General features: G+C 37.2%; 1 protein-coding gene across 1 annotated transcript in view; it reads left to right on the top strand.

The window, feature by feature from the left end:
- Nucleotides 1-15130: 15130 nt before the first annotated feature.
- The window catches only part of LOC109101073 (insulin receptor), a 58131-nt gene continuing 55736 nt past the window's right edge, over nt 15131-17525 (top strand). Inside the window, exon 1 of the mRNA XM_042776936.1 lies at nt 15131-16304. Coding sequence (XP_042632870.1) covers nt 16229-16304 — 76 coding nt within the window. The 5' untranslated portion in view covers nt 15131-16228. The remainder of the gene's footprint in view (nt 16305-17525) is intronic.

Raw genomic sequence — 17525 nt, 5'->3', positions numbered from 1 at the left:
ATCACATGAATTAAGTTATTGCTATTTGCAATTGTTCAATTTGATAATAATAATAGTTTAATAATTGTTTCTTTGTGATACACCTTGTTAGTAGCTTGTACCTGCGATTGTTGATCAGTTAGTACACTAAAAAAATGGAAAAGGTACTAGTAATTACCTGTGAATGAACATAGTAGATTGTGCCCTATTGTTACAGACTTTTCTTAGAGTGTAGCATACTGATTACTAATACACTGCTTAAAACTAGAATTTGGAACTTAAATTGTAATTGTTCAAAAATGTGTTCAATAATTCATTACTGTGTTTAAAAAGTTATTTCTAGTTTCATATATTATGAATTATTTTACGAACAAATCTAAATTAACATATAAACAAATATATTTTTTGAAGAGATTTGATGTAGCAACAATTTTGCATCGTGATTACGTAATGATGTCATCGCACAATGACATCACAACATCTTTTAGCAACAAATGTATGGGGTTAGATCTCTGCCACAATTCTGCGCGCGAAAGATTATATTTTGAACGTGCGGCGCACAATCTGAGTTTTGTGGAGAAAATGTTCGCCTCGCAAAGAAAAAAGTATTTTGAGCGCACTAAAATCAATTTTGCATTTAAAATACGTTTTTGGATGTGTGCAGACCTTCTCTTTTCTCCGTGCAACGTTTCACCAGCTTGCTCCCTTGATGCCCGCCCTCAGTGCACTCTAAATGCCAACGGCTGGCTTGCTCAACACAACCCACCGTTACATTATGCCATAATTCCATAAATTCTGATTGGCTGACAACCAATCACAACAGCCCTTGCATTACTGATGACAGCGGAAAAGGGAAAATACAGTGCATGCATAATAATTATTGTTATAACATAATAGTTGATATTCTGATTATATTTTTTTCCAAGCACATTTTACCAATTCCAAATAACATCAATCTTAATAACTACTATTAATCTTGTATTTAATCACTTACAATCGATATATAATTGTTCATGAAGGCTGGAAGTGAAAAAGCCTTATATTCAGTGTGCATAATTATTAAGCAGGTTATCTTCTACAGATAAAATCTTGAGATGGACTAAAAATTTACTCCCAAAACTTACTGCCAGATTCTGGAAGATAATTTCTTCAAACAGTGGTATAAGAGGATGTGGTGCCGGTCCTTCAAGAGTCGCTCTCAACTTATCTGTAAATAAAGCCTATATTAAAAAAAAATCAGTCAAGTATTTTATTTCACTTCAGTGTGTGATTCTTATTAAGTAGGAGTCATTTTTTAGGATTCTATACTTAACCTGCTTCTCTGAGAACCTGATACTTCTGGAGACTTCAGGTAGGTTGCAGTTCTGGAAAATGGTGGCGCTGGAGACTAAATGGTTCCTGGTGATTTCACACCTCACACACATCTCTTCACCTTAATTCCTAATTCTTTTGCAGTTAACATGCATCTTTTCTTCCCCACATGTTTTTGACTGACCCTGCTGACCCACTGAGCGTTTTGCTGTCCAATGGTTATGCATTAACTTCACAATTTCTAGTATTGTATTAGTTTTGAATATTTCTAATGGGAATTAAGAGAAGTTCTGCACAAATCCAAAGACTTATATTAAATGCAAAACTGATTTTTGTGCGCTCTAAATACTTTCTTCTTTGCAAATCAAACATTTTCTCCACAAAACTAGTTCGTGCATGTGCAAAATGCACTTTTGCACACAGAATTGTGGCAGAGATCTAATCGCATACAAATCAACCTTCCTTTAGCAACTTCCCCTGTAAAAATTAGTTGCCAACACTGTACGTGATGCAGTTGAAACCTTTTTGTGGTTTTACTCACTAGAAAAATTTTCTTTCGCCTTTGGTTGCTGGTGACTGGTTTATATGCCATAGTTTTTGGACTATAAATAAAGTCGGTATTTGGCACAATTTAACCACTAACGGCAACATGTGTCAAAAATGCGCCTAACAAGGAGATGGAATCACACACGAGAAGTGAGAAACGCAAACAGTTTGAAGAGCTTAGTCAGAATTTCACAATATAACACCAGAGCTATACCACGTCATAATATAGGCTCTTCTTGCACTTATTTCATGCATATCTTCCATCTAAATGCAAAACGTGCACAGATGCATACTACAAAAATAGAAATGTCAAACTAACTGGTTTATACAAGTCAAAAGTCTAATTTAATTTGAGTTAAACCTTTCTAGATTGCACCAACAGAAGTCATTTTTAAAGAGGCAGGTCAGGTAGAAACAGCTGCCACCCCCCACTACAGCTGCCTATCAGGTTTATTATAGTTAACAAAAAAAAAAAAAAAAGTAACTAAAAATATAATATTTAATACATATATTATAGTTAACTAAAATTAATATATATATATACATCAGTGCTTGGCCCGGCATATTCTGCATTAGCTAAGGGATGCTTTGCGTTTATGTGGTAGCCTACTTGAGACTGGAAGACCTCCTACAGTAAACTTATTCCGCATTGCACAAGTTGCAAACAACCTTACGCCTGTTTCACACATACTCCGTCTACAGTGCGTATGCGTTGCATTTTTTTTACGCACCCGGTTGTGGTCCGTCAGTGCGTTCCAGGAGCGGTGCGTCTGCAGCGCATGACAGCAAAAAATTAACATGGATTGACACGGAAATGCAGTAATTTCACAATAAATGTATACTAATTAAAGCCTACTGTTTTCCACACGCAACACATGGGTTTTGGCTAGGTTTAAAACAAGAAAAAGAGCACCTTTAGATAAACGAGCAAACATGATATAGGCCTATGCACTTTTATGGAAGCAGAAAAACAAAGTTCATTAAGAACCGTGCGATTGCTTGTAATAAATATTTAAATGCAAAAGGCACGAGAGTCGACTGTTTCTGTCAGTGGTGCTTTAATTTTAAATATTTGCTATATCCCAACAAGAAAAGTAGACTAATTGTTGTGTTTAAATGTTTTGCCGCTTGCTTGAGCAGCTTATTATACAAACCTAGAAGTCAAATGCATGAATAATATGTTGTTTATATTTATTAAGTTTAAACTAATGTCTATGATTATGAAAGACTTTACTGTTCTGTGATAAGAGACATTTTTTTTTTAACATGGTTTGAAATATAGAATGATAAACAAATGTTGTGTTTGTGGACTTAACAGCCGCGGATCAGTAGCGGACTGCAAACGCGTCCTGTGTGAAAGCACAATGAGTCCGTGCTGCTTCTGCACCACATACGTAACGCACACGGACTGCATACGCACTGCAGACGGAGTAAACAGGCGTGAGTCTTGTCGAGGTTTTTTTTGGGAAGCTTGGTAATTTCACAGTAGGCATACACACAGGTTCGAAGACTCGTTCTCGCCCCCTACAGTGCAATTCGTCTAGGTTTTTACATCCGCGCTAAACTATCACGGTGAAAGTCATCATAGCTTGCGTAGTATAGACCCAGCTCCCAACCCAACATTTAACGGCGATATTTTTTTTATCGCCCAATAAGAGTCTCAAGTTCCCCGGTGGGGATAAAAACATCATGCAAACCCGCTCTGACGTCCCGATCTGAATCAAATGATTCGTGATACACGCTCTGACGTCCCAATCTGAATCAAATGATTCGTGATACGCGATCCGATTGGAGCGCTTCGAAACAGTGAATCATTTTGCCACGCAATGGTTTAACTGATTCGGAGTTTCAAAAAGCTCCGTTGTGTTCTTTGCTCGCTTTCTCTATGTAATTTGTTGTTTGAATAACCGTGGACATTAAATCATTACAATTAATAGGCCTAACGTAGGCTTACAATGTTTTTATTAAACTGAGATCACACTAAATACTACAATTTCCGTCGTATTAAAAACATTTCATAAAAATTTTCAAAAGCATCCCCCCCCTCTGTTTATTTCACAAATCGCACCCTGTATATATATATATATATATATATATATATATATATATATATATATATGTATATATATATATATATATATATATATATATATATATATATATATATATGTATATATATATATATATATATATATATATATATATATATATATATATATATATATATATATATATAAAACCTATTTTTTTCCTTAAAAAAATGTAAACTGGAATAAAAAACAATATTCAAAATATTACAATTATTTTAATATTAATAAATAAAATATCTCAATGGTATAAAACAACACTGCTGCCCTGTCTTTATTTTATCTGCAAGTTTCTTTTAAATTCACTGTCTCTGCAACTATTGTCTCACACTACAGAAATGACATGGTGTCCAGGGGTTTCACACAGACGATATAGTGGCTCAGGACTGTTTTTCCAAGCAGCCTCGGCACATGTAATCCTATTAGACCTATAAGAGTGCTGTAGGGTCAGAAACAGGATACATTCTGTTTTCAGAAGGACACTACTGTCAACTGGAGTGGCTCTGAAGGGGAAACATAGGAAGGGTAAAGACAGAGGACTGATAAAAACTCAATCAGCATCAGCCCAAGCATATTTACATTAGATAGCAATGCATTGAGGAACCATAGGGCTGAATCTCTGTTGAAATTCATTTCTGACAGGCATCCAGAATGGGAGCCTGCATGGCTGCCTTCACCTCCTGTTCTGTTTCCTTTCCCGTTCTATTAGCAGATATGTATAGATTTCTGCCTTTTCCCTTTGCTGACTAAGGGCAGAGGTTGAGCATTGACCCTCAGGGGGTGTTTATTCTGTAGTAGAAGTCATGGGACTGTGCTGTCAGGTCATATTTAGGTTGCAAATGCCAGCATGATGTGTTAGAGTGCGTGCAAGTGGAACAACATTTTTTACATAGGTGATGGGTGCAGCTGATATTTAGGCATATGTGTTGTCTTTTTTATTACCCTATAGCTGGCCTCCTTGCCTCATGAGGTGATGTGGAAGTTACATCATAACTATTTCAAGCTATATCTGTAACTGAATAATGAAAGGCCTAGAGTTAACATATCAACACAGTAACTCAGCACTTAGCACTTCCTGAAGATAACAGCAATGTTATTTTCAGTGTATATAGTTTGGAAAGTACAAAGTGCAATCTGAAACCGCAAGTCGCTTGATCCATTCAGATGTGACACTGAACTGTGTTATACAGTCGTGTGGCATGAGAGCATTAAAGGTTCTGTAGTGATGCTGGCTGAAAACAGCCATGACAACGTAAACTGGAAAACGCCAATACATAATTACAAGCTCGTTGATGCAGCACCATAGTAATCATGTAAGAACTATAGTACATTTCATCAGGGCAAAGGATATTTTAATAGAATAGCTTTATTGGCATCTTTTTTTAAAATGTTAAGTCTAATTTTAATTGTAGTTAAATGTTAATTCAATAAGAGCCTGATTAAAGATAAATATCAGTGTTTTAGCAGTACATTTTCTGCATTTATAGTTCATAAATCAATGCTTTACTGTCAAGTGCATTTCTATGTGGCAAAAATGCATTATTAAGTTTGCTGCATTTGCAGTGAATTCAGTATATATCATTATTAGTTTCTATCCTGTTTTATTTATTCATTTATTTACTCCAGTTTAAGGCTCAATAACCCAGCAAAACATTCACGGGGAACTTGTGGACAGGTTGGGCTGGATTTGTCCAGGACCGAATTTAACCCCTTTCCAGCCCTGGTGTTACATAAGTACTAAAATGTATTATTATTATTACCATGGTTTTTGTTAAAAATATTATGGTTAAAATAATGTTTGTGTAGTGACAACCATGGTAAATCTGTGGTAACTGCTGTTACTACTGTGGTTAATGTAGTAAAACCATGGTTAATTTTTGTAAAAGGCTGCCATACTGTTGTACCACCAAAGGTGAAAATTTAGCACCTTTTTCTGACTTATTTATTAACAACAATTACAGAACATAACACAATCCATTTGACCTTTTAACAACCAGTTTAAATAAATTTACTTACATGATACCACTTAAAAGTTTGGGGTCAGTAAGATTTTGTAATGTTTTTGAAAGATGTTTCTAACCAAGGCTGCGCTTATCTGAACAAAAATGCAGTAAAAACAGCAATATTGTGAAATATAACAATTAAAAATATTTTCTATTTTAATATATTTTATAAAATGCATCTGTGATCAAAGCTGAATTTTCAGCATAATTACTTGTCTTCGGTGTCATATGATCCTTCAGAAATAGCTCTAATATCATTTGCTGCTCAAGAAACATTTCTGAGTATTATCAATGTTGAAAAAAGTTGTGCTGCTTCATATTTGTGATACATTTTTCAGAATTTGGTGAACAAAGTTCAAAATAACTGCATTGTTGATCAGTTTAATTCATCCTTGCCGAATAAAAGTATTCATTTAATTTAAAAAATCTTGATGTCATTTTTTCATTTTCATTCAAATCTAAAATAGATCATCTCTGCTAAAGAAAATACTTTTGACTCACCTGTGACTATCATGTGACAATCACCCGGTCTTCCTACACCTAAATACAATTCCTGCTAAAGCTGTTCTAGTTTAGAAACTCCACAAAGAGTAAATTCATACATATCATAATTATCCCACTGTTGCTTGCATATGTTCTTGAATAAGCTCTTAACGGAGCCGACTGTGAGCAGTAATACCATGCATCAAGTGAGAGATCTGAGAAGCTTAGTTTTCCTAGGGAAGCTCAGATCTGAAGACAGAAATGAGAAGCTCCCAACAACATTTCAATAGGAAAGAAAAGAAAAATCAATCACATGTAATTTTGATAATACTTCATGTTCTCCTTTTAAGTCCAAAAGAGCACGAAAAAGGCAGCAAATTTAATAAGGCAATTAATAGGACATCCTTTGTTATTACAATACGTGACCAGAGAAATAACATCCTGCCCTACTTTGAGTTCATTTTTAGCCCATTTCTAAAAGTGTCATGTTTTCTAGTTATTTTCACTGACCTTTCCTGCACATTTCGACCATCATTTAACAAATCCACCAATCACAGGAAGAAACACAATACACAGTCCTGAAATTTAATAGCATGTTGTCATGGTTACCTTACACCAATATTGTAAAGAAGTGATTACTGAGCTTTGCAATTTACTCTCACGATTTTCCTCCTTCTCATTCATGCTTATTTTCTCCTAATATAAATGTTTGTAAAACCAAGAGAGTAATTTGCGAGGAAACTAAGGTATTAAATTAGATCAGACCTCTCTAATGGCAGATAGCACAGACCAGCCAACGACCTAACGTTAGTTGTCTACTAGTCCTTGTTGGATATTTAACCATCTATAACCATCACCTCCATATTTCCAAAAAAACGCCCCCCAAATTCAAGATAAGGGGCAAAAAGGGATTGAGCTGGGTTAATTACGCCTGTGAAATGTAAAATAAATTAAAAATGTTGATTGCGGCATTATATTTTCCTTAGGTTTGCTCACGTTGCATTAGATTTCTTTTTACGCGCCTTGCATCATAACCAATCACGCACGTTTATGTTGAGCTTATGAATGCAGTGTCCAATCAGAGGCGTTCTGATTCGTCACCGCAGAGAAGGAGAGCGGTTGCGGTGCGCGTGCTCACTGACTTAATTCTGAATCTGCATTCGCATTCGTTCGTCATCATAAGCAACAACCTGCAGAAAAGATGTAAGTAAGAGATTTATTTTGCAGCTCAGACAGCTCCAGCGAATATAACTGGAGTTTTTGCAAAAGTGCAAGTGCATAACTCACATCAGACTGAAGTCATGGACGGCTTCAGTGTTGATGACTCGCTCTCATTAGCCTATAATATAAGTTATCTTCAGTTTGAGTAACGTTAACCGTTTTGTTTTTTAATGCCACTGTAACAACCAATGAGAATTCTTGGTTTTCTAATATGTAAAAAGCAATAAACAATCTTAGCTGGTTTCGTCGGTTTGCCAGAATATGACTTGTCTCGGTCTCACTTGTGAATTTGGAAGCCAAACAAATTTGAATAAAATAATAATAATTTTATATTTATATTTTAACCTAACACTACGTTTGTCCTAATTTCTACACTTGCAAGCAGGGCCTAAAACTAACTTTCACATCTGCCAGTGGCTGGTGACTTGAGAAAATTTACCGGTGTAGTGCCGAAATTTGCACCCTGCCAGATTATGCACCCCCTGGTATTGGTAGGTTTAGGAGTAGGTGTGGGGGAGGGGTTAGGATTAGGGGTGGGGTTGGGATTAGGCAATCAGGTAGCGACTTCAACGAGGGGATGCAGAATCTGGCAGGGGTGAAGAATTCGGCACAACACCTGTAATAAATATTTTTCATTGTCATGAAACTGTTTTCATGGCAGTTTCTACTACTACACATGCTAGACAAGAACTAAACATATTTAATAATAAAAAAATATATATATATTTTTAAATTAGAACCAACCACTGCATTTTAATCACGATACACACAAAGATAAGACCTGCATGAAACAGGCTGAATGAGAACGCAGATTCACTCTCTGACAGCAGGCGGCGCTTATGTATCAGCAATGATAAGAAATGAAAATGCCATCGAAATTTTGTGACGTCAGTTCCCTTCAGAAATACATTCATATAAACCCATAGACAGGTATAAACCCCCACCCTAATATTTTTTTTTTCTTCCGAACAGTGAACTTGCTGTACCTGTACAGTATTTTCTCTGTGTAGGCCATGCAAGAGATAAACCCTTTAGCTTTTATTTTGGCGGAAAACTCCTGCTTCTGGGAAAACAGGTTTACAAACATTACTAATTTACTGAAATACTGTAAACATTTACCCATTAAAATGTTGACAATTATGCAAATGTGCAAATTATACATGTGCATAACTATAGCCATTGCGTTCTCAAACGGTGCTAAACTCACAGCACATTCAATAACGGAGTTCACCGCTTTCACTTTGAACAAGCAGCGCAAACAGACTTGATAAGTCATATTATTCGCTTTCGGTTTTAATTCGTTTGACTTGCCAAAGCAATGGCGTGAAACACAACGTTAAATAACTTGTGTTATATGAGAAGTATAAATAAATCTTCGGTTTATTATGGGCCGCCACAGACTAGTTAATGTATGAGAACCGCTGGTATTGTTATTGTTTCAAATAACTAAGAATTTGACATAAAAATAATTAAAAAATACAGATATATTTGTTTGTTTGTTTGTTTGTTTATTTCAACAGGGACAATGTGCAAAAACATTAATTAAAGATGTTTTGCACCAGATTTAGCTCAAGCTAGTTTCCATCTGCAGTCCCCGAGCAGGTGAATTACAATACAAAATATACAATATAAAATGTAATTAGTCACTCAAATACAACTATTAATTCATTCATTCTCCATTACAACCATCAATCAGTAAATCATACCAAAATTACTACAATAAAACTTAACTAAAAATATTTACATACACCATTATCTATGCTGACACAACTGGTTTTCCAATAGCACCTTCCTAGTATTGCGAGAAAAATCTTTCAGGTCTAAGGTAAGTTTCAGACTCTGTGGGAGTTTGTTCCATTCTTTGATTCCTTTAAATGAGAAGGCTGTCTGGTATTTAATAAGGTAATTAGAAAATTGCCCTTAAAGGGTTACTCCACAGCAAAATAAAAATCTCTCCAAATCAGCATAGCACCATTTTGGCAATTCTGAGCTGTACGCAGGCAGCTTACGCTCTTCTGTATCAGCTACGCCACAAGGATACGTTTTTTGCATGTATTTACGCTTTGGTATGTGAGCAGTTTGTGGGTATGTTAAGCTCTTCTGTATCAGAAGAGTGTACGCCAATGTATTGCCAAAATGGCGCTACACTGATTTGGAGAGAGACAGAGGAGAGGAATTGTTGAATTTTTTTTTTTTTGTGTACAAAAAGTATTCTCGTCACTTCATAACATTACGGTTGAATCACTGATGGCAGATGGCATCATTCCAGTCCCGAAGAAGCCATCTCCATCATGCTTCAATGACTACCGTCCTGTTGCACTTACTCCCATCCTCATGAAGTGCTTCGAACGGCTAGTCATGCACCACATCAAGTCTGCCCTCCCCCCCTCCCTGGACCCATTCCAGTTTGCATATCGGTCCAAAACCGCTCGACCGATGATGCCATCTCAACTACCCTCCACTCAGCACTCACACATCTAGAGGAAAAAGACTCATACGTCAGAATGCTGTTCATAGACTTCAGTTCAGCATTCAACACAATCATCCCTCAACAGCTCATTCACAAACTGGTCGAGCTGGGGCTCAACACTTCGCTGTGCAACTGGCTGTTGGACTTTCTGACTGGAAGACCTCAGGCAGTACGTGTCGGCAGCAACACATCCAGCATCATCACACTGAACACTGGGGCCCCCCAAGGATGTGTGCTGAGCCCCCTCCTCTTCACTCTGCTGACACACGACTGCACACCGTCACACAACTCCAACCTCTTCATTAAGTTTGCGGATGACACGACTGTGGTGGGTCTCATTAGCAACAGAGATGAGACAAACTACAGGAGCGAGGTGAGCCGCCTGGCCGGGTGGTGCAGTGACAACAATCTCTCTCTGAACGTGGAGAAGACGAAGGAGATTGTTGTGGACTTCAGGAGAGCGCACACTCAGCATGTTCCTCTGACCATCAACGGTGCGACTGTGGAGAGAGTGAGCAGTACCAAGTTCCTGGGTGTGCACATCACAGAGGACCTCTCCTGGACCGACAACACCGCAGCACTGGCCAAGAAATCTCAGCAGCGTCTCTACTTCCTCCGCAAACTGAGGAGAGCCAGAGCCCCACCCCCCATCATGTACACCTTCTACAGAGGCACCATCGAGAGCATTCTGACCAGCTGCATCACTGTGTGGTATGGCGCCTGCAACGCGTCCTGCCGGAAGACCCTGCAACGCATAGTGAGAGCAGCTGAGAAGATCATTGGTGTCTCTCTCCCCTCCCTCCAGGACATTTATGGAACCCGTCTCACTCGAAAAGCCCTCTGCATTGCAGGTGATCCCACTCACCCGTCACACAGCTTCTTCAGTCTGCTGCCATCAGGGAGGAGACTGCGGAGTCTCCAGGCCAGGACCAGCAGACTGAAGGACAGCTTCATCCATCAGGCTGTCAGGAAGCTGAACTCGCTCCCGAACTTACCCCCCCTTCCCTCTTCTGCCTCAGGCACCACTGAACTATGAAACTCCCCCCCCCCCCCCAGGTCCCACATCCCCAGGTCCTTCCACCCGCCTCCCTCTAACATACGAATGTCATGCACCAGTCACTTTGTGCAGCAGTGGTCTGCTCACTACCTCATTCACCATGGATCTGACATCATTCTACCTCCTCATCAGTCAGTTTAATAAAATAACTGCTCTGAGCCCTTTGTCACTTTGTCACTTTTAATCAGACTGAATAAGCTATTTTTTTATGCACTAAAAATCTTTTTATCTGCACTGTTTGTTCACTGGTTTGCACTCTATCTGCCATGTGCCTTGCGCTGCTTTTATTTAACCTTATTTTTATTTTATTTTTTCTATTATGTCTTTTTTACATTCCCTTATTGTATAGTTTTATCTTATATTTTATATTTGATCTAGATTTTTAAGCTCTACTGTTAGTGTTATCTGTATGCACCGGGGGTCTGAGAGTAACGCAATTTCGATTCTCTGTATGTATGTACTGTACATGTGGAAGAATTGACAATAAAGCAGACTTGACTTGACTTGACTTGAGTATTCTGCTTTTCATACTTTCCTGGACCTTGTCACTGCTATTTACTTGGCAGTCTATGGGACAGTCTCAAGCCTCCCTGTTTTCATCCAAAATATCTTAAATTGTGTTCCAAAGATGAACAAAGCTTTTACAGGTTTGGAACGACATGGGGGTAAGTGAATAATTACAACAGTTTCATTTTGGGATGGAGTATCTCTTTAAAGGTAAAAATATTGTCCCTTACTGAAATTTAATTTCTGACCCTGCTCTGGTGGATCTATTTATTTATGTATTTTCTACCACATAATTTATCAGTATCTTGCAAGTAATCTAAGATTATGAATTTCATGTTATAAAGTGGTCAGCAGACTGTTGATGATCCCATTTAAGTAGTTCCAGTATATGGTGTAATCACTATTACATCAGATTATATCCTCATATACATCAAGAGTGTTACTGTCATTGGCTTTCAGTCAGAATCATAATCTTGTCCTTGCCAATTGTCCATCTATTATATATATATATATATATATATATATATATATATATATATATATATATATATATATATATATATATATATATATATATATATATATATATATATATATAAAATGTTCTGTCAAATAAAAGCAAACAAAAAACACTTTCCATGTTGTTAGCAACCTGTTAGTTCTCACAGATTTCCTTTTCATCCGTATGTTTGCTCCATCAGATGAATCATTTGGACTCAATCCATTATGAAATTCAGTCTATTATGTTTCAGCTTTTATGTATTTTACATTGCAAAGGCGTTGGTGTCTTTTTTTCACGTCGAGTGGTGATGAAGACGGTTGTTTTCTCTGTGTACCTGACATTTGGAAGGGTTTAACGTGGTGTTCCCAGACATAATGGTGGTGGTTCTTAGAACAGAGGATGTAAACAGGCTGTAGGGCAAGAGGGATTGGGGATATTATTGTGCCTCCTCCTCTCTCTCATGTTCATCAGGAGGGGAAGACATCAGTCAGACTACGCATTGTGTGATTTGTTTGAAGACATGGTCCGTGGCTGTGTACACACAGAGATGGAAACAAAACTCTTCTATGCCAGAACACAAGTAAATGGGCAAAATAGCAGATTCAAATGTAATATGAATTTACATAGCCCCAGGGATTATTGATTGATTTTCTGTTTTGTTCTACAGAGAAATGGGTGTGTTAAAGAAATATTTCAAAACAAGTTACGCTAAGTCAAAGGCATTTGTGGCAGAATGCTGATTACCACAAAAACTAATTTTGACTTGTGTATTAAAAAAGCAAAAATTGAGGAGCACTTAGAATGGAGGCAAATGGAGCCAAGTTTTGGAGGACCTAAAAGCAAAAATTTGAAGTTTATAATTTTAAATAAAAGAAATTACATTCATTCTAATGTTTAAATGTGTGTATTATTTGAGGTGTAAAGTTGTTTTCATAATTTTAACACTGATTTTAAAGATTATAGTGTTTTGTTGCCATGGCACAAACGTTGTAAAAATGCATGTTACTTTACACAGAAAGGCCTAGCCATTTTTCACCAACTAAAACCATGTTAACATATATTGTTTACGTCTTGTGGCTTTACTTTTGAAACAGAGTATTTTAACATTTACAGATAACTCCAACTGTATGTACCTAACTGTAACCCACATTTTTGCTTTTTTAAAGAGAGAAGTCCAAATAATTTTTGTTGTAATCCACATTGTGGCAAACGTTCTGGTGAATTAGCTTCCTACTTTTTTCAGAATATTCCTAAACATATGTTATTGGACAACTTATCTGAGCTGTAAGGTGTGGCAGCATAAACATATTTTTCACCTTGTACAACACAGTCCTGCCACAGTTCTCACTGATGACCAGGATGTGTCTGTTTATTTATATAGTCAACACTGTTTTTCTATGATCTTAGAGGCTCATAAGTTCAACAGAACTACACCCCAACCTATATTTTCCCTTTTTTCTTTCAAAGAGTTTCCTAGGTCTTAGAAAATATACTTAAACTAATACAGTGCTGCTACTATATCCAGTACATTTTAATAATATAAACTAATAATTTTCCAAACCTCTTTAACCTTAAAGGAACCAAGCTACCTTGTATCAAATTGAGTGGTTGGCATAAACAACATCAGCTTATCACTCACATGTGTTTTACTAGATCTAGTTGGCAAAACCCTGCATTATAAAACCATAATAATAATGTGAATATTCACTTGGTATGTATGTTTTCCTCAAATATCGCTGTTGCCAACACATTAATACAAATAATAATGCTGGACAGTGTGAGGGTGAGAGTGCAAGTCAGATTATAGTCTACAGTATAAACACTAAAGATTGTTTCCTTTATCCCAAAATAAACCCTGACAGGGTAATCGGGACCCTGACGTTGAACATAATGACCCACTGGCTGTACATTATCTCACTTTTAATATGACTGCTTACCAAATACACAAATGGACATGAAATATCGATTTGAGCTGAAATGATTTTATTATGTGAGAGTAAAGAGACCGCAGAGCATCCAGGATCACTAAATTCAATCAATTTAAGTTGATTAAGATCAGTACTCTTTGTATTTAACATTAAATTACACAGTTTATAGGTTGTGGATTTAACGTACTGTAATTTGAACCAGCTAAAAATGTTGATTACTACAAAAAAAATTATTTCAACTTGAGCCTCGTTTTTTCTTAGAAATGTAAAATCATTTTATAAAAGCATTTACATTTTTTCTTCTGTTAAAACAAACTTGCAGGTCATTAGCTGTAAAGTTCTTCTCATTTTTACAGGAGTTTTACGGTTTATGGCTTTATGTTACAATGACAGAGAGGTTGTAAATTGTATATAGTAGTTAACATTTGAAGTGGATCAAAATAGTTCATCAAAACTGTCCTAATAAAAGAACGCATTTTGGTTTTAGGTTTTAGCACAACTCTGATGGAAGGTTTTGATCCACTTCAAATGTTGACTACTGTATAACGTCACACAGAAAAGGTTAGCAAGTTTTTTTTTCACACTACAACTGTTAACACATGCATATTGTTTGTCTTGTGGCTTTTGAGTATTTTAATGTTTGCAGATCTGCCCCAGTCACTTACAATGCAACTTACTGCGTCACTGTAACACAGATTTAGCTTTATTTTTTTTTTAAGAAATGGGAATATATATGTATGCCTACATATTATATATAATAAAATATATCTTAAGATAAACCAAAATTTTTCCTATTTTTTTATCATGCTATATGTACCAGGACGAGATTAACAACGAGCAACAAGTAAATACGTTTTTTTTTTTTTCTTTCTATGCTCTGGATATCATATAATGTCGATGTATTGCCTAGAAGCTAGCGTTTTATTATGTGCAAAGTGCATGCCAATGTTTAGTGCGCGCACGCTGTCTCGGTCCATCGTTCCAGTCCATATTTCCCTTGTGCTCTATCTGCTTCTCTGGCAGGTCTTGTTTACTGGCGCAAGGACAGGAAAGGGGATCCTTGGAGAGAGAGGATATGCCAGTGCACTAGCTACAACCAACGTGGGGACAAAACAATAAAAACTAAAAAAAAGTGTTGCATTTTTATTCTCCTCTTTTTCTCCGCGAGAGAGTTAAAGACGAGTAAGTGAGGTTTGCGGAATCGGCTTCACTTCGTTGTATTGATCTGTAAAGCAAGGCAACTGCTCGCCAGAATAGCGACGTAGAAAGACTACGTGTGGAGCATTTGGGTTAGAAGTCTCGCGGAAATCTCAGCGGTCGCAGTGTTTTCAGCAAACGCCCCCAGAACCGATCCGATTTACTTATACGAAACTGTCTGATTACAGGCTCGCCGTGAGGAGTAGTACTGAGAAAGTACCGCGCGTACGAACAGTCGTAAACGCGCTACGGCGAAAGCCCACTGTCAGCAGGAGCCTGGAAAAAGTACAAACAAATCTGCCCGTTACGAACCCTGGAAATCTTGAACGCTTCGCAGGAGCACTATCTGCAACTTATAAGTCTGTAAACAGTTTATTATAACTATAAGATCTTTCCATCTTAAACAAAAAACGATACGGCAACAAAAAAGTATCGTTCAGACGCTCAATTGATTGTTTCGGCCTGCGCTCTGTGTGCGCAGCCATTCCTCCCCGTGCTTCGCCAGGTTTTCAATCTTTTTTTTTTTTTTTAACAAGCTTGTAGCAATCTGCGCAAGTGCTGGACAAATATATGCAATCGTTCGGAAATGATTCGAACGGTCATTGTAAAAGTTGCAGTCCGCATGCTTAATACGTGTGGATTGTTTTACAGTGAATGAAAGTCGCAGCACGCGCTGTCATTAGCTTAGCGCTCGAGCGTGTTTTCATATCAGCATCAAGTCAGTGCGCACGACAGCAGAGCAGCAGCAGCGCGAGCGGATTGAACACGTTGAACTTTCCTCTCCGCCCATTTTTTTCTGAGGGGGGTGACGGCTTTTTCTGTTCTTTTTAATTTTTATCTTCCAAAACAGCAGTGGACTATTAAAACAGATCGTTAACCACACCAAGACGTACACGGCGGGGATTTCGGACAGATTTTCGGTTTCCCCGGGGGAAAAATGCGGCTGTGGACTTTGATTGTTTTGGTTGCCTCTGTCTACACTGTTTGCAACTGTCAACAAACAAATGGAGAAAGTAAGTGTAACTTAATGGCTTTGTTTTGTCTTTCACATAGATACGGATTTATTACTATAGTCTTGTCTGTTTAAATGTAAATCCAAAAACGTTACCAACCGCTCAGAAAGGCAAAGGGGTATCGTAGCTCCTGACCACTGTGACACATTTGGTAAAGCTGAGCCAGACAGAAGGACATTGCAGGGCAAGGGGCGAATAAATTAAATGTCGGGTAGTTTTGATTTAGATCAATTGCATGGTACTTTCGATTATATGGAGTGTGCGCCTTGACCCTATAGCCAGATTATCGATCATTCGAGGACAGCATTGATCTATTTGTAGCTCGAACCGCTAGTAAGGCTCGGGAATGGTTTTCAAGTTCAGCCAGGCCCGTTTCATGCAGCCATTTGCAGCGTTGACAGAGTTGCAAGAGGATTTTAAATCCTAATCAGACGTCGAGACCTTTTTATTTCTTGTTCAAAGAAGTCATGAAACCTGACTGGAGGTCTGTGATCCGGTCTTTATGAGTTTGGAAAGTGCATTACATTGTCAGCAAACTATTACTAGAGCTCACAGATGTCCTTTTAAAATGTAGCTTTCAGTACAATAAAACTATTGTAGATTGACATCACTGAGCCACAAATTTTATTAGCAAAGTACTCAGAAATTCTCGGTAAACACTGGGACAATCAATGTGGAACATCTGATCAATAATTCTTTATTTATCAGTCACTTATTTTATGTCAACTCAAGGCAGTGCACTTTGAAGACTGGTAGTATGAATAGAAAATGTTGATGATTTTAATGCTAAATATTAGATTAGTATATTTGATCTGTATGCCTGATTATTAATGTTTAATAAGAGTGTATTCTGAATGTATAGTGTCTTATTTAAATGTTTAATATACTTGTATTACTTTCGTAGTAATACTTTATATAAAACACTCAGCATAGGAAGAATTCGTAAACGCACACCATATATGTGCTGGTAATTGGTTTTAATGAGGCAGTAGCCATTTTTATTGTACTGTAATTATGTACCACTTGACTTGTTGTTTCTTGTGCTATTGGAAGACTTCATGCAACAGCTAAATAAATATAAGCATGCTTTTGACACATTTGGCTGTGTTCAGCTCCAAACATAACACTGGCTTGTCTTCAGTTCACCCAACATATGAGTTTGAACATTTTTTGGAAAGTTGAAAAATATAGTAGTATTTTTGGCATTAAGGTTTTTTTTTT

The sequence above is a fragment of the Cyprinus carpio genome, chromosome A2 (assembly GCF_018340385.1).
Source record: "Cyprinus carpio isolate SPL01 chromosome A2, ASM1834038v1, whole genome shotgun sequence".
Taxonomy (NCBI): Eukaryota; Metazoa; Chordata; class Actinopteri; order Cypriniformes; family Cyprinidae; genus Cyprinus; species Cyprinus carpio.
Note: the sequence above shows the minus strand (reverse complement) of the source record. Positions and strands in the feature narration are given on the sequence as shown.